At 35.8% G+C, this 21,918-nt stretch overlaps 2 protein-coding genes across 3 annotated transcripts; one reads left to right on the top strand and one right to left on the bottom strand.

The window, feature by feature from the left end:
- Positions 1-72: 72 nt before the first annotated feature.
- On the bottom strand, positions 73-5,047 carry grsf1 (G-rich RNA sequence binding factor 1). Its single transcript, XM_039649948.2, has 9 exons — positions 4,687-5,047; positions 4,442-4,583; positions 3,630-3,785; positions 3,380-3,514; positions 3,157-3,295; positions 2,508-2,626; positions 812-897; positions 487-622; positions 73-364 (listed from the first exon to the last, which is right to left on the bottom strand). Exons 1-9 carry the CDS (start codon positions 4,897-4,899, stop codon positions 309-311), a joined length of 1,182 nt encoding a protein of 393 aa, XP_039505882.2. The 5' UTR covers positions 4,900-5,047; the 3' UTR covers positions 73-308.
- Positions 5,048-5,566: 519 nt separating this feature from the next.
- On the top strand, positions 5,567-15,392 carry mob1ba (MOB kinase activator 1Ba). 2 transcript variants are annotated; one of them, XM_039649964.2, is made up of 7 exons: positions 5,567-5,658; positions 5,751-5,784; positions 10,536-10,702; positions 12,331-12,424; positions 12,738-12,871; positions 13,643-13,806; positions 13,946-15,392. In XM_039649964.2, exons 2-7 carry the CDS (start codon positions 5,771-5,773, stop codon positions 14,021-14,023), a joined length of 651 nt encoding a protein of 216 aa, XP_039505898.1. In that variant the 5' UTR covers positions 5,567-5,658; positions 5,751-5,770; the 3' UTR covers positions 14,024-15,392. The 2 variants fall into 2 exon arrangements, with proteins under 2 accessions (XP_039505898.1, XP_039505897.1); XM_039649963.2 differs by adding an exon at positions 8,336-8,434 and having other exon boundaries at positions 5,597-5,784.
- Positions 15,393-21,918: the final 6,526 nt, after the last annotated feature.

Below are 21,918 nucleotides of genomic sequence, written 5' to 3'. Positions count from 1 at the left end.
GTAATCCTGGGATAAACAACATACTTGTATCTATATTTGCAGTGCATGAAAGATTTCACAAAGTTACGAGTATAACGATGGAACAGGTTTATTTTTGTTTAAACATCGGACACTTCCACTACACATGATTATTCTGTTAACATTGTTTCAATCTGAAATCAGAAATTAATGTCTGAAAACAAGAAAGAACAGAACAGTAAATGTCTGTAAAGTTCTCTTTTAATGTTAGTTTTATGTATTCTTGTAATATACTCGTAGATTAAATAACTTAAGTACATTGGGGTGCATTTAAACAGTTTACTTTCGTCCTATTGTTCCTCTCTTGATGCTGTTGAATTGAGGAACAACTCAATATATCGGTCATCTGGATGACAGAAAAACATACACAAACAAAAAAACATGTTAATCCCTTCATGTTTATATTAAACATTTTGGGCCACATTTGGGTTATATTGGCTTAGAAGATCAAACATATTCATTGCTTACTTAAATACTCTCTGTCTTTGGACATGGCTGACACAGCATCCTGATGTGTTTGGAAGTAGGCTTCCGCCTCACCAGTGGGTCGTCCGTCAGAACTGTACTCTACAAGAACCTTCACCAGTCTGATGGGAGCGAAAAACTGGAACACAAATTACACCTCGGTCATTCAGTGCTGACATACTGCACTAGGTCAAATACGTTTTTAATAATCGCATAAACTATTAAAACCTGCAATTAACACACTCCTTTTGACCTAACTTACTGACAGTAAAGCACATGAAAAACAAAAAAATATCTTAAATATAATATATTCAATATAACACTTTACCTTTACAATGTCCTGTCCTGTGGCTTCATATGGCAGACCTCGCATTTGAACAAGGTTCACTGTTGCAGATATAGGGCTAGCATTTGCTGTGAACAAAAATAAAGTCAGGGTATATGCTGGGTTTTTACAATCAAATTTAAAACTTTTAAAGATAAAATTTATACTGTGTGCAGGGTAGCGCAATGTCTATGGTAACATGCTAGAAAAATTATACAGAAAATTATTTTTAAACAACTTTACAAGTCAAACACACTAATAAAATGACGTTTTATAAAAAGATAAACCTCACATTTCAGCTTTTAAGGTCAAAATTATAAATTATATTTAATTTTGAATATATAATATATATTCCTAATTGTTTATATTTTTAGAATCCACATTAGCATTTAGGACAATGTGTTTGCTGTGTAAAATGTGACTTGTGAAAGTGACTTTCATATTGATCTAGAACAGGGTTATTCAATTAAAGTTCCAAGAGGTCCGGTCTCTTTATTTCCTTCACAGCGGAAGTCCGGACAATACTACTTTGGAACAGTTATACATTTTCATCGGGGCAGCTTTAGTACTATATAGAAAAGAAAAAATCCTAAACACTCAATAGTCATCAAAGATGAGAATCTTGTGCCCTAAGAGCTAAAGCAACAATGTTTTTTTTAATAATATTTACCAAAAAAAAAAAGAAAAGTAATATCCCAACTGGATCCGAGGTTTTATCAGGTTATTTTTAATTGTTATTATTATTTTATTTTTGTGTGTGTTATGGCACATAGAAGGTCATGGGACTGATAAAACATACTGGTGTAGGGTTTACCTCTCAAGAACAATATGGACCATTTTTATATTTTGCTCAAAGTAATTAACTATTAAAAATAAACAACTTGCATCACATGATAATCGAAACTCTCATGAACAAAAACAAAGTTAACTAGTAATTGTTTTGTCTTTCCTTGCCACCTCAAAATAATTTTCTAATTTATAGCATGTGTTTATTATGAAATGCTTTTAATATGCTGATTAATTATGCTAAATGTATGGGGGAAAACAACAAAACGTTTAAAGGTGCCTCAAGTCATGGTTTAGTCAAACGATCATAGTCATATGGCATACAAATAATTGTATTTGCTGGCTGCATTCTCGTTTTCTGCAATCTATTTTGCTGCTCACCGTGTTTCTGCTACTGTGTTTAAAATAACCGCATCATCTGCAGCTCTTAATGTGACGCTTTAGCATCTTCAGTGGGAGAAGCAACGTGCACAGTGCGAAAAGGGCTTGAATAAAGCGCATTTGGCTCTAGATAAAAATAGAGGATGTAGCGCTGAAAAGTCTGAATTACTGTAAACGACCTGAGTGCTTGTGGTGTGAACCACTCCATTGTTTTGTCACGCTTCCGACTTTGAACTGTAGATATAATGGCGCAATTATGTCCCGCAGTCCGCATGGAACCAGGCCATGGTCCTCCATTTGAATACCACTGGTCTAGACTAAATTAAAACAGCGGACGGGCTGAATGATAATGCAAATTAATTCATAATATGTATTCAAACTTTTTATGGCCTTAAATTTGATAAAACTGAATTTAAGACTTTTTAAGGACACACAGGGTCCTTGAAAGATGCTTGGGAGTGCACACAGTATACAAGATATGTTATCATTTTTAAAGTCTGGATGTTAAGAGACACTGTAATAAACATCTTACCTGTTTTTATTTTGCGGGGCGTGTACTCGGCTCCTGGTGTGGAAGCTAAAGTCTCATTTCGCCTACTTCCATACTGGACTTGGATCTCACTTTTCCTGCTGGGAAAAATCTCAACATACCTGGATACAAGGAAAAAAAAAACTTTATAAACACAGATCCAAAACATTTTAGTACAACTTAAATATTTTGGCACAACTTTTTGTGCGTTTTAGCCGTTCATTTACACGACAATGGCATTTTGGGGTCCTGAAAACTTTTGAAACCGATGCCACTGTCATCTTCTGTGTCGACTAAAAAACACAAATTTGTGAAAACTGTGACGACATGTACATGCGTATTACGTGTTCAGTTTAAGGGTGTGTATTCTTTCTTTGCAAAGTGACATCAACATGGCATGCATAATACAACGTTTTAAATAATTTTCACGGGTCAGTGTGAATGGGGATTCACACTGACCCCTGGGGAACGAAACATGCAAAGGAAAAACTTTTCACTTTAAAGCAGGATCGTTGTCATATAAACGTACCATTAAAAGACTCAAAGACAGTTGTGCAAAGATATTTAACAGTTTCGAAGGAAAAACATATATATTCCTGAAAAAAACAATATAATTGCATTCTTTGTGTCAAGTATTACTTGATAAACCAACCTGTTTCCAATGACTTCTCTGTCTCTCTTTAATGCCTTTTCAGCCATTTCCTTTGTGACAAACTGCACAAAAGCATCGCCTGAGTTTCTTCCTTTCCTGTTCAGGACTATTGTAACTCCATCTTCGACAATGTCCAACCCTGTTTTGAGAACATCAAAACAGACAAATGAAGCAGAAGGCTTTTATCAGTGCAATGTTGTTCAAATGTCACATTATCTCTTACCAGAGAAAAACTGAATGATGTCTTTCTCGGTACAGCTGTAGGGAAGTCCTCTGAGTCGCACCACTCCATCTGACTCTGTAATCGGCTGTGTAGCCTTCAATATGGCTTCAGCATCTTTGTTTGTAATCTCATACACTGAAACACATGACATCAGTGTTCGCTATATCAACTCTATGTACAATTAAAAATATGATAAACGCGCACACACACACAAAAACAAGCATAGAGTTTTTATTCAAAATCAGCTTACCCTCAACATAGCGCTGTCCCAGATAATGCTTGTGCAGATCCAACGCTTTGCAAACATCCTCTTCGTGCTCCAGCTCAATGAACGCCTGTCCTGTCGGCTTGCCGTTCCTGTTGTGAATTATATGGATTCCCTGAACTCCAGCTCGAATCCTACAATCTGAAAAATAAATAAATAAAATAAAACAATAAACAAATAAAGTGGAAAGTGTATTTGATGAGCAGATTATATCAGAACATCTTCAGGGCAGCAACATCCATACAGTGAGGGTATATGTTTACTTAATTTCTGAATTACTTGAATTTCTAAGGCCTCTGAATTATATTAATGATAGTTCATACTTTTTAAACAGGTAAAGGGCCTTTTAGTATAATTTAATTAATGACGTCCACATTCAGCCTGTGAAACGTATTTTTGCTGTGAAATCTAATGATTTTTATAAATGAAACCTGAGAATTTATTTTTATAATACTATTAATATTTCAAGTAGAACATTTATTGAACTGAAGCAATGTGATTGTCCATACTATGGTCCATAAAAAGAAATAATGTGAAAAATAAAAGTTTGAAATATGTTAACAGATTTCTAAGGAAAGTTTATTTGTTACACTGGCATCATTGGTCAAAACATAAAACACAAATGCCACATTTTAAAAGATTTCGTTTATATATTTTGTCTAAATGTCCAATAAACGGTTCCATTTACAATGATATTTCTGACTTATTTCATGTAAGGCTTTTCAAGGTTAACAAACCTTCAGTATGTCTCCAAAATAATTTCGGAGACTGTAAAATATCGAAACAAGTAAGGTTACCAGAAAAGAAGTTTATTAAGTCCTCTGCAGTACATGACCAGGGAAGCCCCTTGACCTGGACGATGAACACTTCCTTTGCTTGGATCTCTGGCTTAGGAGTGTATTCAGGTAGAGGTGGGTACTCATCGTCTTTAGATGGTGCCTAAAACATTAAAGAAATATAGTGTCATGAGAAAAGAGTTAAACGGTAAATTGTGTCGGGCCTGGAACTGTATTGAAATTTTGTACATAAATAAATCAAGTACCTCAATGGACAGGCTTCTTTGATATAATGTCCATGGATGCTTGAATTCGCGGTCAGCTAAATATCTCGCTGAACATGAATAAACATACCGACCTCGTGCTGCTACTATTGACTGCGCAGTTTGGATATGAGTCTCCAGGCATGGAAACTGCTGCTGTCTCCTGACACAGCGAACAAGAGAGAAAAACAGTGCACTCCTACTGAATGTAGACATCTTGACTATTCTCTGACTTGAAAGACAAAACTTTAACTTAAAACATGCATGAAACCTAAAGTAAACAGACTCGGTTAACACAAAGTGTGTTCAGCTCAATTGCCCCACAAATCACGTTGACCTACGGCGTCAGAGGACACCATGACGTAATTAACACGCGCCACTTGACATTCAAAATAAAAGTTCCCTGTAATTGTAGTCCAAAACAGCCAAATACGGGTTGAATTTTTAGGTTTGTTATTGTAATAAAACATTTTATTTAAATTATGTAATTTTCATTAAGATGCAGCTTATCTTTGTCTAAACAGAAAAGTATATGGCCTAACCTGAACAGAAGACTTTTCATTCAAAATTCGAAATTATTTGTACAGACCTTCTCACAATAAATGATTATGATAACGAATAAATGGAACGAACAATGAAACAATTTTAAAAAGTAATAATTTCCAATTATGTTCATTCATTTTTAATTGCATTCAATTTATAAACAACCACAATTTAAACCCGATTTTTTTCTCCCACATTTTTATGTAGAATTGATGTCAATTACAGTTATCCATACGTTGAGTTAGTGGAGAATATATAATAGCATTTACGTGTGCATGTGCTAACGGTACTATAATATTATATCATAACGTGACTCTTATTAGAGAAGAAAGGAGGCGTAGTGAATATACAGTCATGATCTCGCGGGATTTTTCGGCTCTGGAGATACTTTGGATGGGAAGGAGAACTTTTGCACGGGCAGGATCAGTGTTGGTGAAGTGTTCTGGATATTAAGGCTAAAACACCTTGATTTTCCACCCTTCAACAGTCAAAATAACGGAGTAGTGTCTTTTTCTCTTCTACAGCGCATTTTCCTCAAGGAGCGATGAGCTTTTTATTGTAAGTATGAGTGGGTTATTTAAATGGGAACACTGATGGCTAGTTAGCAAGCGTAGAAATACTGCTTTTGTCCCGAAGCTGCCTGTACATGAGCAATCCCGACTCACAGCCGACCCGACACTTATTAGAAGTGCACAGTTATGACATAAAAAGCTGATAGAAGCGCAGATTAATCGTATCTCAGCAGTTTAGTACGTGACCATCATATCATAACACAAAACTGTAGTATGGCTAATGAAGAATACTTAGCCAGTACATGAGGTCATCAGCATTATTATACGTGGGCTTATACTACAGTAATCTGACTGTGAATATAGCCTTGTTTTCCAAAATTATGTCATATATGTAAAAAGGAGACAGTCGTGTTTTGTAGATCGACACAAATAGATTTTTCCTTAAATGTGTCCCTCCAGCAAAACGCAAATAGTCATCAATAATAATTATTGATACTTAATAAATGTTCTGTTGCTTCCACGATACGTAACGTACCTTAATGATTTAACATAAGATTTCATGTGCTACCTGAAATCCGAACATGATCAGTTTGGATAATCCCACTATAATCCCAGTATAATGTATAGTATACTGTACTGCAGTAAACCCAGTGTAGTAAGTCCCACTGCAGTTCATTTTGTTTTTAAATGTTGATTTGTGCAACATGTGTTGATTTTCACATTTATGTTTTTTAATTATTTTTCAGTTTCTCCTAGGGATGGCCGAACATAAAAATCTGTATTTGTTTTCTATTTTATTTTTATTTCACATCCTACCCAATGTTGTCTTAAAAACAATGGCTTTATAAAAATGGCAAAATTGGCTGTGAAAGCAAAAATATGGAATGTAACCAACGTCGGCTAGACTACAGTATATATTTTTTGCAAAAAGGGGTTAAAAATTACATTACAATCTAACATTGTAACAACTACATTACAGTCTAAAAACTAATAGAGAAGTAGATGTTAAATTCACTGAACTAAAAATGAAATAAACAAAAGCCCAGACTAAATGTTAACAGTTTGGCGTTTATATGCCTGAACTGAAGTCTGTGAAGTTTAGCATAACCTCTCGATTGCATAACATTTAGTCATTTAGCAGACGCTTTTATCCAAAGCGACTACATCATAAAGCTCGTCTACTACTGACTGTAGAGCTACACTATTAATCGTTAAAAGATCATGATCTCGATTCAAACGCCCACACGATACCTTTTTTATATTATATTATTTATTTATTTATCTATTATACCTTTAACAAAATCACACTGTAACATTAAAATCTGTGTTTGCGTGATGCCAGAGAGAGCAGTTTAAAGCTTATAGTTTGGATATAACTCTGAAAAAAATCAGTGTTATAAAATAGTGATTCTCAGTTTATCCAGAATCGTGCAGAGCTACCTGACAGAAAAATGGAAAAATTTCCATGATCTTCTAACGTTTCACGATGGCGATTATAACAGTGAAATGTGGTGTTGTTTTCCTTAGTGCATAGCTTAAATCTCAAATGCATTAAACAGCACTAGTACCTGTCAGAGCTTCTGGCGGGGCAAGCGACTTTAAACTAAATGAGTGAGTTATTTTGAAACCATTAATATAAATCATTTCTCATGTTAAGGAAGAATTGGATTAAGCATTTTCCCTTGCTATTTTTCAGATGTACTAAAATAATATCGTAATATTTCTGTGCGTCGATATAAACTATATTGCATCATCGGCATCGTATATAGTTTATAAAAATATATTGATATCATACAAACTCGATATGTACCGCCCGTGCCGCCCTGCCCTACTTTCTCCCTAGATGTATATCTTTTTTCCGTGGAGACTTACCTTACAACAGATTTAATTGTGTTGTAAGAGCTAAATCATAGAAACAAGTTTTATGTTTTGCTTGAATATCTCTAGAAGAACAAATATAATGCGTCACCAATGTAGAGTTGTGCATTTCTCTCTTCTTCTGCTTTCCTTTGAAAAGAAGAAGTACTTGTGCTGACACTTATGCTGTACCATTCAGTTGAGTATGAAGGAAAGAAAAGCCTTGCATTAAACCTTCCACCAACTTGGAGCTGGAAATTAAATTAATATGAGAGATGAAAATTCATGTGCCCACTGTCCTCATTATCCTAATCAAAAATAATTTAACTTCCTGTTAAAACATCCCGTCTCTCACATGAGACGTCTCTCTCGCATGACTTTAAATTGAACATTGTTTTGTTGCTAAAACAGCATAATTATGCCCTCAAACAGTTTGTGCTCTTGGTCTTGGCCACGTGTCTTTTGCTTTGTGAAGACAGGAATTTCCCATCTGACTGCTTGATGCTCTGAAGCTGTCTCCTGACTCAGGGAAATGTCATTAGGGGTAAAAGATAATGTCATTTGGGAGTGCCACGGCCTGAAAATGGCTCGCAGGTCTGTTCTGATCCTCTTTAATGTTGGCTTGATACATGCTGGTCATTTAAGTACGTTTTTCAGAAGGTCTGTCTGTATTTGTTGATCACTTCCAGTTTCCTTTTGTTCTTTTCTGTGCAAACCCTGTCCTGTTTGTGTCTAAACAGAGCAACTGTTGAATTGGTGAAGACAGGCTGGCTTTGAGGTGTTGATGGATCATGGACCAGTTAAGGCACATACTGTATGCTTGAATATTCAGCTCGGAGGTGTGGCCCTGCTTAGATGTCAGGCTTGGGAAGTTTTACCTGTATATGAAACCTTTACGATGTGTTAATTACCTCCATATACTGTAGCTAGGGGTGTAACGGTTCTCTGTAAAAAAACAAAAAAACACGTCTAAAAGTACTGTTGTGTCACGCAGTTCAGCTCAAATCCTCGTAAAACAGACATGTCTTTGTCGATGGATGCGCGTTCGGGCACCTGGGTGTTGAATAGCGTTTGAGCGCAGTTGAGACCTGAACAGCACACGTTACTATCTGTGTTTAAAATGTACTCATTTAAGCCTTTCCAATTTAAACATTCAGTAGGACTCTCGTTTCCCTGACCGTAGCACATTGGCTACCGAACCATAAAGAAACCGTGACCCTAAAACTATTATAAAAAATGAACGGTGAGTAATTTGAACCATTACACCGACACTCTAAACTATCCTTATGACTTGTTTAAAGGGCTATGAGTTTTATAAAGTCAAAAACAGCTTTTAGTAGGATTAGTAGTGTTTTTAGGAGTGATGTACTGTAATAAAAGCATGTATTGAACATCATCTTGTTCAATACATGAACTGAACCTACGTTTCTGAATAGACTAAACAAAATAACATGTAATTTACTAGAGGTTCTGACAAGTAACGCCACCCGCTTTGGATTTAAGAGGTTAAGGTTAATAATTAATCGATTAATTGATAGTTAATTTAAACAGCGATCAATTGTGTGAATTTATGTAAATTTACATCCCTAAGTGTAATACAGAAATATATTGACATTGTGGTTGAAAAGACTTTGTGGAGCTGTTTCATATATATTCATATATATATATTCAGAATTCAAATGATTTCTCTGGGTCAGCGGAAGTGCCAATGCTGATTTTAATGTTCGCTGTGATCGTACTTGTAAAAGGTTTAATAGACATAACTGAATTTATCTGTCATTTAGGAATAAGATTGTGTGGGTGTTTGTATTGAGAATTTTTTTTAAAGTACCCCTATAATGGATTTTTGAAAATGACCTTTCATGTAGTGTGTAACACAACAAGTGAATGAAAACATACGGCAAAGTTTTAAATCTGAAAGTGCACCGTAAGTTATTGTCTTTCAAAAGTAAGAGTCGACTCTGAGTCAATGAAATGAATGTTGGGTTTGTTGTGACGTCAAGCCGAAACATTAGCATATCGTCTGCCCACTTATTGTGAAAATAAAATTCCCTGTAAATAAATAAGTGCGAGTTAAATAATCGTTTGTTGAGGGACATGCACTTGTTAATGCTGATGGTGAAGAATTACAGTTGCAACATCTCATAATGTCCCTCAAACTGAGAAAGGTCCTGCTAGAGTCGTCCTTGCGATGGAGGTTCTTTCAATGTTTCATCGTCGTACTCGCACTCAGATTGATATGGTAAACATTGACATCGAACAATTTGTTACTGTGTTTAGTTTATGGTCTAGAAAGCCTCAGGACAGCTGACGTTATGTCAATGGGCGTTTTTGTTTTTGACGCGCTGTACACGGTAGACCAATCACAACAGACTGAGCCGTCTGGCCAATCAGAGCAGAGTAGCTCGTGGAAAGAGGGATTGATTCATCTAACGAGTTGTTTGACAGTCAACAAAAATGTGATGTGCAAATGTATGATAAAATTAAATAGTTTTTTGACTTTTGATGCATGTAAATCTGTTGTAGGAGACTCCAAAACAACATTAGGAAACTTTAAAATGACAGTAGTCATTTTGCAATGGCAGCTCTACTTTAGAATATTATTCATGGCAGTATACCCAAATGAATTTATCCCAGCAGATACAAAACGTTGAAGTGTATTACCCATCTTTGCTTGTATTTTGAGTGCTGCCAGGCTATTATGGTACTCTACTATATAAATGTGACTTTTCCTAACCAATACCTGCTTCTGTTCTTTCATACCTCATTACTTTACTGTTTAATCCCACACAAACAGGTTTCTTAACTAAAAATAAACAGTATGTCATGTTCAATGATAAAATTTAGCTTGACCAAGCATTTTTTTATCAATTTTTGAAGTGTGCAGCAAATAATTTAAGTGTGAACATCCTGCATTCTTACTCTTCTGTTATTCCACAGTGGAAGCCGCTCGTCAAAGACGTTTAAACCGAAGAAGAACATTCCCGAGGGCTCGCACCAGTACGAGCTCCTGAAGCATGCAGAGGCCACTCTCGGCAGCGGGAACCTGCGCATGGCTGTCATGCTGCCCGATGGAGAAGATCTCAATGAATGGGTGGCAGTCAACAGTAAGCATGTGACTTTAATCTAGGGATATTTTTTGTTGTTGTTGCATCCTCAGTGTGTGTTAAAAAACTGCAGTGATTATAAAAGGTTTTTTTTTATGTTTGTCCCCTCTAGTTCTTAATTGAAAGTAGGTCTGTAGAGTTAAAAGTAAATTCATTTAAGAACTACATGACTATAAAAGTATGGGATATATATGTCATTATTATTGTTCTTCTCTCTAATGAATAATGTGAATAGCCCAATGATGTAGACATGTCATCATGCATCATTCCTTAGCATCTCAGACAAATGTGTCTGTCACATTCAGTGTCTTCAAAGAAGTACCTCCTAAATATAATTTTTTTTCCCTTAAAGGTTTAGTTCACCCCAAAATGAAAATGATCTCATAATTGTAACTCTGCTGGTTGTCAATATGTAGTGCTTCGGGTCAGCGTTCACTCTCACTCTTCGGCCAGAACTCGTTACCGGAAGCCAGTGATTATAGTCTATAAAGTTATATGGATTTTTTTTTTTTTTTTTACAAAAATGCATCGCTTCACTTCAGAAGGCCTTTATTAACCCCCTTGATTACATTTATGATGGATGGATGGATGCTCTTTTTGGGCTTAAAAAATGGTACCATTCATTCCCATTATAAAGCTTGGAAGAGCCAAGCCACTTTACAATAAGGTTCATTAGTTAACATTAGTTAACTACATTAGTTATCATGAACTAATGATGAACAGCGCTTATACAGCATTTATTAGTCTTTTTAAACGTTAATTTCAATATTTACTAATACTTTATTAAAATCTTGTTAACATTAATTAATGTGCTGTGAACTAACATGAGCAAACAATGAACAGCTTTATTTGTATTAACTAGCATCAACGAAGATTAACAAATACTGTTACAAATGTATTGCTCATGGTTAGTTCATGTTAGTTAATACATTAACTATTGTTAACTAATGAACCTTATTGTAAAGTGTTACCTTTTTATCTATATAATTACAATTTATGTTTGGCTGAAAGAAGAAAGTCATAAACACCTAGGATGGCTTGAAGTTGTGTAAATTATGGGATAATTTTCATTTTTGGGTCAACTAACCTTTTAATATTAAAAATGTTGTTTAACATTGTTTTCAAAACTCTTTAAAATAGGTACAGTCAATATCAGCGCTCTATATTCATGCTTGTGTGTTTAAATGGATCTTCGCAGTTATCATCAATTCTATAAGGTCTGTTTGTAGGTCAGTTTTGCAACATTTCAGAGGCAGTTGCTTGGATCCATTCAAGGCCTCTGGCCTCCTTCTATTTTTAACAATAAGGCAGTGGTATTTTCTTTGGTTGTTAGCCTCAGGGACAGAGGGCTGAATACAGACCCGGGCAGCGCTGATGGTGCTAGGGTTTAGGGTTTCATCTAATTACTGCAGCTCATGAAATATTGGGTGTATCGAACTTCTGTTATATAATCACAGCAGGAATTCCAAACCCCCTTGAGGTTTGTGATGGAACTGCATAGGGTAGATATTTATTTTGTTATTGTTTAGAAGAACAAAATATGATTCATTTCCGACCATAGGTTTTTAAATGTTTAAGATGCTAGCAAGCATGAGTTTGTACTATAATGCTGTTTCATGTGCTTGCAGCTGTGGACTTCTTTAACCAGATCAACATGTTGTATGGGACCATCACAGACTTCTGCACTGAGGAAAGCTGCCCACTAATGTCTGCTGGCCCTAAGTAAGTATTAACAGGGACTTATCATGTGAAATATTGTGAGCATTACACTGCTATGTTATTTTGTGTGTATCTTTTTGTTTATGTTTTTGAATGAAGATTGTGAGCATAAGAAACTAGAAGTGTTGCATTAAAAAAAAAAAATGTTTTTGGTAACGTAGTTCCACATTACTACATGTACTTACTATAACAATAACTATAATAAGTGCATGTAGTTAACTAATATCACTTTTGGACTTATTGGAGTAATTACAATGCAACTACGTCACCTTAAAATAAAGTGTAACCATGTTTTTGTGTGTTGTCTTGTCTGCAGGTATGAATATCACTGGGCTGATGGAACCAACATAAAAAAACCAATAAAATGTTCAGCTCCAAAATACATTGATTACTTGATGACTTGGGTCCAAGACCAACTTGATGATGAGACACTTTTCCCTTCAAAAATAGGTGTGCTGCTCCTTTGATTTATTGTGAATGATATAGAAATTTTGCATGCTATTTTCTTTGTATAGCTCCTCATGATCATGTAGGGAACTGCCCACATGGTGGCGCTTTTAAAACATCATCAAAACATAACATTGCTTTAAACAATTCAGTCTTTTCAAGGAACCTAGTTCCCACATCCGATTCCACAACATAATGATATTCTTCTATATTCATTTTTGACCATTTCCTGTTGCTTGGATTCTTAAGTTCCCCCTATTATGCTCTTTTAAAGGTTCCTAATTTTGTTTTAAAGGTCTCCTACAATAGGTTCATTTGCATCGAAGGTCAAAAAGCACTTTCTCATAATAGCATTGCAGCATCACCTCTTTTCTCACAGTGTCTGAGACAGTTAGATAAAATGAAGCAACCACTTCCATACTTGAATTTCAGCTCTGGAGGCTTGTAGAGACAAACAGTAATGGTGGCATCAGTTTTAATTCGTATTAATTCGAGCCAGAGTCCTCATCCTTTAAAAGTACATGCAAGATTTTCCATGCCACAGCTACAGGGCAGGTCAAAGTAAACGTTGTTCACAGCCAATGAAGACCATAGGCTGCTGCTGGCATTATGCAAATCTGTTTCAAACCTATGCAGGTTTTTGTGCAGAAAATAAGGACTTTTTACATGCACAAACAACTATATTTACACACTACATGTAAGGAAATGTAAAAAAAAAAAAAAAATCGCAATAGAGTCATTTTTAAGTAGTTTTTCTGTGCGACTTCTTTATAGGTGTCCCCTTCCCAAAGAACTTCATGTCGGTGGCCAAGACCATTTTGAAGAGACTCTTCCGTGTTTACGCTCACATCTACCACCAGCACTTTGACTCTGTTATCCAGCTGCAGGAGGAGGCGCACCTCAACACCTCTTTCAAGCACTTTATCTTCTTTGTTCAGGTGTGTACTTGTCATTGAGGTGTGTGCGAGTTAGTGTTTGCCTGGGTGGTTTGGCTTATCATAAGCAGATGAATTTGATGTTTTACAACACCAACTTAAATTAAAACATCTCTCTCACTAATTTGTTTTCCCCCCCCAGGAGTTTAATTTGATTGATCGGAAAGAACTAGCACCCCTTCAGGAGCTGATTGAGAAGCTCACATCCAAGGACAGATAAATCTGTTCTTTCTATCAGCAACTTCTCTAGTTTCTGTGTACAGGCAGCCTGGCTTTGTTCTCTCTGTGTTTGACAGGTGTGTGGGAATGTTTTCCTTTGAGAGGTAGGAAAAGGCGGACTCCAAAAAAGACCTTGATAAGCCACAGCTCAACTATAGGGTCAAGGTTAAAGTGGAATTATACTGCTGTCCCTTTGACGTCGTCTCAAACACGATCTAAGTGCCTGATACGTCCACTTTCAAAATTGCTAGCGTTTGTATAAAAAGCACTACCATTGCTATGAAACTTGCTTTTGACTTTATTTTAGGAGTACATAGTAATTAGTGGTTTGTTAGTTTTTTTTTTCTCTTAATGGATTTATTTAGAAGTTCATAGATTTAAAAATACAGAATGAAGCATTCATAGATTTTTCACGGAGATGAAGATAAATATTTAAGTCTTAGCTTCTCTTAAGTGCTCATTTTAACTGCTCCCTGTGTCTAATGACGTATTTGGGACTTCCGTTATCAGTTTCCGTAGTAGTTGAATTGAGATTTTATCCAGCCCTCAGTGAATCTTTCCTTATTGTTACACATTTCCCTTATTAACGAAGAACACTGGGCCCTCAGTTGGCCCGCCAATGCTTTTATACCACTACATTACTTTTGAATAAGTAGGCTACTTGTTGAGCCAGTTTTACAGATTCACTCCCAGAGGTCAGGTGTTTGTCTGTTGGAAGCTGGGATGAATGAACTGACTATGCAAGATCAGTATGTACTATTTAATCAAATTTTCTCGTAAATGCACCTTTTACATTATTTTGCAGATTCTGTTCACAGATGTGGACACTATACACCTTTAAAAAAAAGTATCTTTTTAATGTGAAGGATACATTTTTCAATCTTAATTTTTACTCCTCCCAGTCTGTATTAGTGTTTCAAAGATCCAGATGAAAAAAAGTCTTTAAATTAAAACAAGATAAATTATGAGGTGGTTTGCAAAATTTGAAAACATTTTATGATGCAAGTTTAATAACACACAACAATATTGCTGACAAGATAGTTGGTGGTCCTTACTATAATTTAAGCAGTGCATACATTTGATCTTAATGAAGTTTCACCCCATGAATGTTTATTTTTGTGAATGTTACAGAAAATGTGTTGCCCTGAATAACACACAGCTAAAATGTTCCTCAGAGATTTTCACATCACTTCATTTTAGAACAGAATGAGATTGATTATAGACAAATGTGATAAACATGTTGATGGCAAGTTGTAAATACTGTAAACAGAAAAGGTATGCAATTGGAATAACATGAGATGTCACTTGCTGAACTTTTGTGGTACAATGCTGAATACTGTTTATAGGGAAATAAACCTGTTTGAACAAAATCTGGATTTGTGTTTTTGGTTATGAGCATCAGTATGCATTTGTTTTTTTAATTAATTAATTATACAAGGGATTACTAAACATTTAGAGTAAAAAAGTGCCCACTTCATACATAAAAAGGGTCTTGGTGAGATCCAGTTCCTTCAAATCAAACTTCTTCACATTAAGGCAAGGCAAGGCAAGTTTATTTATATAGCACATTTCATACACAATGGCAATTCAAAGTGCTTTACATAGAAGAAATTAAAATAATCCAAAAAAAGAAATCAGAATAATTAAAACAGTTTAGAAAAAAAAAGAAATAATGAAAAATAAAAATTATGATAAAAATAAAATACAGTAAATTAAAACCATTTAGAATAAAATGAAGTGCAGTAACAGTCGGACGAACAGTGGCACAGTGCTCATTCAGTAAATGCACTGAATGAGCTGTGCATTTACTCATTCAGTAAATGCACAGCTATGTGTTTTGCTAAACATTAAGTGTAAAAGCTAAACATTAAGTGTACTCATTATTTTAATACAAGACTGGCCTTTCCCATAACCCCGCCTTTAATCAAATTAATATTTTATAAAGGAAGGAGGCCTCTGTTTGGGTGTGACTTAATCTGTTGTCTGGAGATATCAATCTTAACTTCTCAGTCAACTTAGTCATATGTAATCGGGATTTGGTTATTCCCTCAGGTCTGCGCTGTTAGTTTTAATTTTCTAGTCCTGAATGATGTTTGTTGAAATGAGACAAACACAATCATCAATTGCAAACCTCATGAGCCAATATCATCCAATTACAATTAGAAAGTTACTCCAGTTGTGAATCTGAGGATTTAGAGACATTTACAGTTATCTTTTTCATCATATTTTATTCTAACTTGGAAATACTGGGTAAGAGCATTTGTGAGATAATTAAAATGTTCCTCTCACACTTGGGAAAAACGGTTCCTTTAGGAACTGTACACTGAAAGGTTCTTTGGATAACACAAATAGTTATTTTATGGCATCACAGTGCAAACCCTCTTTTGGAAACTTTTTTTTAAGATTGTGTCAGTAGGCCTTGTTCATTTCTAAAGCCAGGGGACATTTGCACTCAGATTCAGGGAAGTCAAGGTGGTTTTAAACCGTAACCTGCTTTAAAGATGTCCAGACAGTTTCTGCCATTTGAAATAAGTTGGTATCTCCTGATCATGTTGTTCCTCCATTTAAATCCTCTTGAGCCTCACTCTCAACGGGCGCTTTATCTTATCCAACCTTCTGTTTTAAAACGGCATGCACGACTGTGGCTTGAGCAGTATGGATAAATGGGCATCTACTTCTAAAAACAGTTATTGTATTCTAGATTTTGGAGGCAAACTTACAGCTGCATACATAAAAGCTCACAGAAGAGGGAGACAAAACATCTGTGACTGAAAGCTGAATCGTTGAACTGCATCCCCTGACTAGTCTCACGCTAACGCTGAATTCACACAATGTTCAGTGAAAAGACGAGATACGAGAACAGAAAGACTATCTCATATCTTTCCCAGGGTTGCTTTTGTTTATAAAGGTCAGAGATTTCATCGGACCTGATTGTTAAAGGTTGGATTTAATGATAAGAATAATCAGATTCTTTTACTTTCTTAAAGTTTTGTTTGAAAAGAATGGGTTAGTCTTAATATCACCTGATGTATATGACAAGCTCTGTAATATCATCAAGAATTAATGGAATCATATGTTGTTCTGACATGTGAGTTGTATTAGGTGGAGCCAATTATAGGCCTAGCCCAGAGCTTGTTTTGTTTTTGCAGTTGAAAATCAAGACTGAATTTCCATTTTCATTTAGTCATTCCTCGTTTGGTAGGCCTAATTGTATTGTGCAAATGTCCCATTGCTAAATACTGAGATTTCTCAAATGTTACATGTCTGCAGTAGGCTATTACTAGAAGTAAGTGTTCGTCATCCACATCTCATATGCTCTGTTGATTAAAATAGCTTATGCACTTATGCCCAGATGTATCTGTGTAAACACTAGCTTATGCATGCAGCTTTTGATTTATTATTCACCTCTGTGCGACTTCCTCTTATATTTAGTGTGTTGCTTTCATTTATTCCCTGAAGGTTTGATTGCATGCCATCTTTCTGCCTTATTTAAAAAGGCATATTGAAGAGCCTTATAATAATAATAATTTGTAATCTTTTTATGCCCAACTGATGTGCAGCTTGTGTAAGGATGCCATTATTTAATATCCAGGACTCCCATCATTCCCAGCACTTTAATGCATTCCATTTACTATGACAACTAAAAATATTTTGGTTGTTCGTTCTACATATCTTCATCGAATCCCATGGCTCCATGTCTGTTTCTAACCAATTTATTTAAAATGGAAATCTTTTGTAACATTTAAAAAGTCTTTATTGGCACGTTTGATAAATGTAATGCATCCTCGGTTTTGAGTGGTAGCTTGCTAGGCTATATTATTTCTATATTATTCAAAGTGTGCTGAAAGTTGTTTTAGTTTAGCGCACAGAAGACATATCACTTAGATTAGATTAACCTTTGGAAACTGTTTGAAAATAAATGCACAAAACAAGACATGGATCCTCTTTTTTTTGCCAGCAGCACAATGTCATGAGTAATGAAGTTCATTAGTACCTATTAGGCCTCACTCTGAGTAGTACTGGTTGGCATTTTCATTTCCCCTTTCTTGTTCTCAACAAGTGATGAGACATGATATACCACTATTGCCACATCCTTGAATGTGACATCTATGTCTTCCAACCACTGTAAGTACTTGAGCTGGGTTTGCTGACTTTCACACAAACGGAACTTAATACCTCGGGTGTTTTCTCAGGAATCGAGCATGACTGGAATGGATATCTGTGCAAATCATGATAAAAATGTAATCCTTATCAACAAATCTCTGCAAAGATGGCCCATGTTTGTTCTCTCCGTGATAATGAAAGCATGATTATTATGGGATGGAAGAACGCTGATGTTCTGATGGCAAATAGGGCTATTTTAGCTAGCCAATTGGAGTTAATTGTAAATACACTCATTTTGCCTTCCTTTAAAAAAAAAAAAAAAAAAAAAAAAAATTCTCATTTCTAATTCATCTGAGGGTTGGGAACCAAGAACCGGTTCTGGATAAGACCTTTTAACCGTTTTTGAAAAATAACCGGAACTGTGCAAAATTCAGTGCAAAAAGTTTCGGTTTCAGAGAAAGAGAGAGACAGAGATGCACTTTCTCCTAAAATGTGAAGCGTTCAAAGACACAAGGAACCTTTACTTTAACAAATTTAACTATATAATCCCAAATTTCAAAGACCTGGATGACATTTCTAAATTAAACTTAGAGAAGGAGACAAAACTTATCTTGCTGCCCAATATATACAAACATGCCACAACCTGAGGGGCAGTGAGTGATCGACACACACACACACACACACACACACACACACACACACACACACACACACACACACACACACACACACACACACACACACACACACAAATATATCCAAATATTGTGTTAAATGTTTATGTATATATATAGTATTTGTATATTTTGTACAGATTTGAATGTGTCTTAGGCCATCAGTGTTTACTTACATTCACGAGTCATTATATCATGTTTAATTTTGACTTCTCTGTGGATGCTCTTTGAGGTGGACCCCCTAAAACGCCATTATATGACTGACAGACAACAACGGTTTGACCGAAAAATGTCAAAATGGAAAATACTGTGGAAACAAAGACACCTACATCTTGGATGCCCTTGAGGTAAGCTAAAACATATCAAAAATTAATTTCAAAATGAACTATCCCTTAGCCTGTAATAAGAGTTAATGCTCGGACTTCTTGTTTCACTGAGGTGATATGCAGCGGTATGACAACAGATTGACAATGCATCTGGATGACAAATTCAAATGACTAGACCACTATATCACATAAAGCTTTGAATGCTTGTGTACACTAAAGTGGACACATACATCCTTTTAACAATATAACTTTCCAGTTGACTATAGTTCATGTGTGGCAATCATTCTGAATGTATGTAGTCATTGCTGTTACTGATGTCTGCTGAGATTTAGTTCATGTGTGGCAATCATTCTGAATGTATGTAGTCATTGCCGTTACTGATGTCTGCTGAGATTTAGTTCATGTGTGGCAATCATTCTGGATGTAGTCATTGCTGTTACTGATGTCTGTTCAGATTTCAAAGTCAGCTTTATTGTCAATTTCTTCACATGTCAAGACATATGACTTGACTTTATGAATAAGTACAGACATTTAGTTTCTGAGAACTAAGGGTCAAACTCTTGTGCGTTCCATTCGACCGTAAGTGGACTGCGAAGTGGACTTCACAGGGTATTTTGCCATCTTAAGTGAGATTCCAATTCAAAGGGAACGAACATGTTCAGTTCGAAGGGCACTGCAAATGGCATAGGGAATAAGGGAACATCGATACATCACTTGACAGGAAGTCAGTGAAGTCCACTTCAACTGATATACCGTGCAGGGAGTAGGGAGCAGTGAACACTTGTGTAGGGACCCTGTCGAATGGAACGCACCTTTTGTCTTAACATGACTGGAAATACGTCACAGTGAGTGACATTAAAGGGTCAGTCAGCAATGACTCAGCTCATGTTCCAACAACTTCCGTTCATCTTCGGAACACAAATGTAGATATTTTTGATGAAATCTGAGAACTGGATCACTGCTCCTCAGGCTTCTAAGGGATTGAAACTTGGCCGCCCAGAAAAGTTATTAAAGACATCGTTAAAATAGTCCAAGTGACTACAGTGGCTCAATCTTAAGTATATCAAGCGACAAGAATACTTTTTGTGCACAAAAAATAAAATAAAAATAATAATGACTTAATTCAACTATTAATTTCCTTCTCTGTGGGCTTAGAGTGAGATCACGAACAGCGCAGAGCATCACGCGCATCACACACATGACCAGCGTCAGCCAATAGTGAGCCTATGGCGTACAACACAGAAGCGCAGCGCTGTTAGACTATGTGAACTCATTCTAGGAAATATTCCTAGTCTATGAATACAAAGTAGTTAATTTGAGCAATGTAAAACCTCTCCACATGATTTTTCTACGAACAAAACCTTTTTGTAAATATAAGATATAAAATTGTTTAAAAATGTCTATGAAATTCAAATGACGTGAATTTTGACTTTGTGAAAATGTAGCCGTTAAGTTTTAATAAATACATTTTTTACTTTTTTTTTGCATTCATTTAACTGGTCAAAAAATAGCACATCTATGACACAAATTGTGTGATTTATGACACATTAGTGTGTTCAATATTTTTACACACTTCCTGTGTTAAGAACAATAATACACTAGTTGAGTTAAAAGTAACACAAAATGTGTTGTCCTTAACTAGTGTCCAGTTTATTGTCCCATCAGTCCGCACCCCCCATAAAAAATTTAAAAAAAAATGTTCGGAAGCATCAAACACAATCACACATCAAAACTCACTATTCCAGCACAGACCCAGGCCATCAGCATGATTTCATCTTTTTAATTTCCCCAATTAAGTGGTTAATGTTTCTCTTACTCAATTCTTAGTGCCATTTTAGAATCAAAAGGAGGATGCAGAAATAAAATACAGTGTAATCAGTCGGACACAGTGGTGTAGTCTACGTGATACGCAGGTATACGCCGTATACCCACTAGAAAATGTCAAGGATTTGCGTATGCCCACAAGGAAATGTCAAAGATCTCCGTATGCCCACAGCCCACTTTAAAAAGCGTGAGGATTCGTAACAACGTAAGGCGCGACCGAATTTCGTGTTCCCTAATCTTATTAGATTCAGCGCGCGAGCACGTCAAAAACAGAGGACGCAGGGTGTGTTTGTGTGTTCGTGTTCATCTGAGCCTCATTGGTCTGTCACTGCTCGTCAATGTCAGAATATTTGAGATGACAAATCAAATCAAAGTAGGCGGGCTTTATTTCAAAGACGCTGCTGAGCGCGAATTTCAGCAGAGCAACTCGACGCTTCAGTTTACAGGCAAGTGCGAGAAAAGATGTAAGTGGCTAAACTTAACATTTCATATTGTACATTTTTTAGGTCATGAATGTTAAACGAATGACAAAAAATAATCAGGCAAACTATAGTTTTGTGTAATTTCGCCATTTTGAAGTGAAATAAATAGACCTGTAACGTGACTCATGCAATTTAATAGTTTACTGTCATTGCGAGGGGACAAGAAACATTAACAAAGCCGTTTTTATCATTTTAGCCACAAGACTAATAACGAATGTGTACATATCGAGAATATAATAAAAATTGTAGCCTTTATTACATTAAAAAAGCTCAGCCTTCGGAGGGGGAGAGAATTTACTGCCCACTGACATGGTTTTAAAGCTATTTCTTATTCTTTTTTTCTTTAAACGTCTTGAAATGCACATCAGAGAAATCAAAAAAATTGAAGCACCAACCTCAAATTTAGGACCTCTTTGTATTATAAAGCCCTGTCTACGGCCCTGTATTAGTCATAAGATCAATAATGAATGTGTAGCCTATATGTTT

This window comes from Pimephales promelas, chromosome 4, assembly GCF_988280905.1.
Source record: "Pimephales promelas chromosome 4, fPimPro1.hap1.1, whole genome shotgun sequence".
In the NCBI taxonomy this organism is placed as follows: Eukaryota; Metazoa; Chordata; class Actinopteri; order Cypriniformes; family Leuciscidae; genus Pimephales; species Pimephales promelas.
The sequence above is the reverse complement of the archived record's forward strand: the minus strand, read 5'-3'. Positions and strand labels throughout refer to the sequence as shown.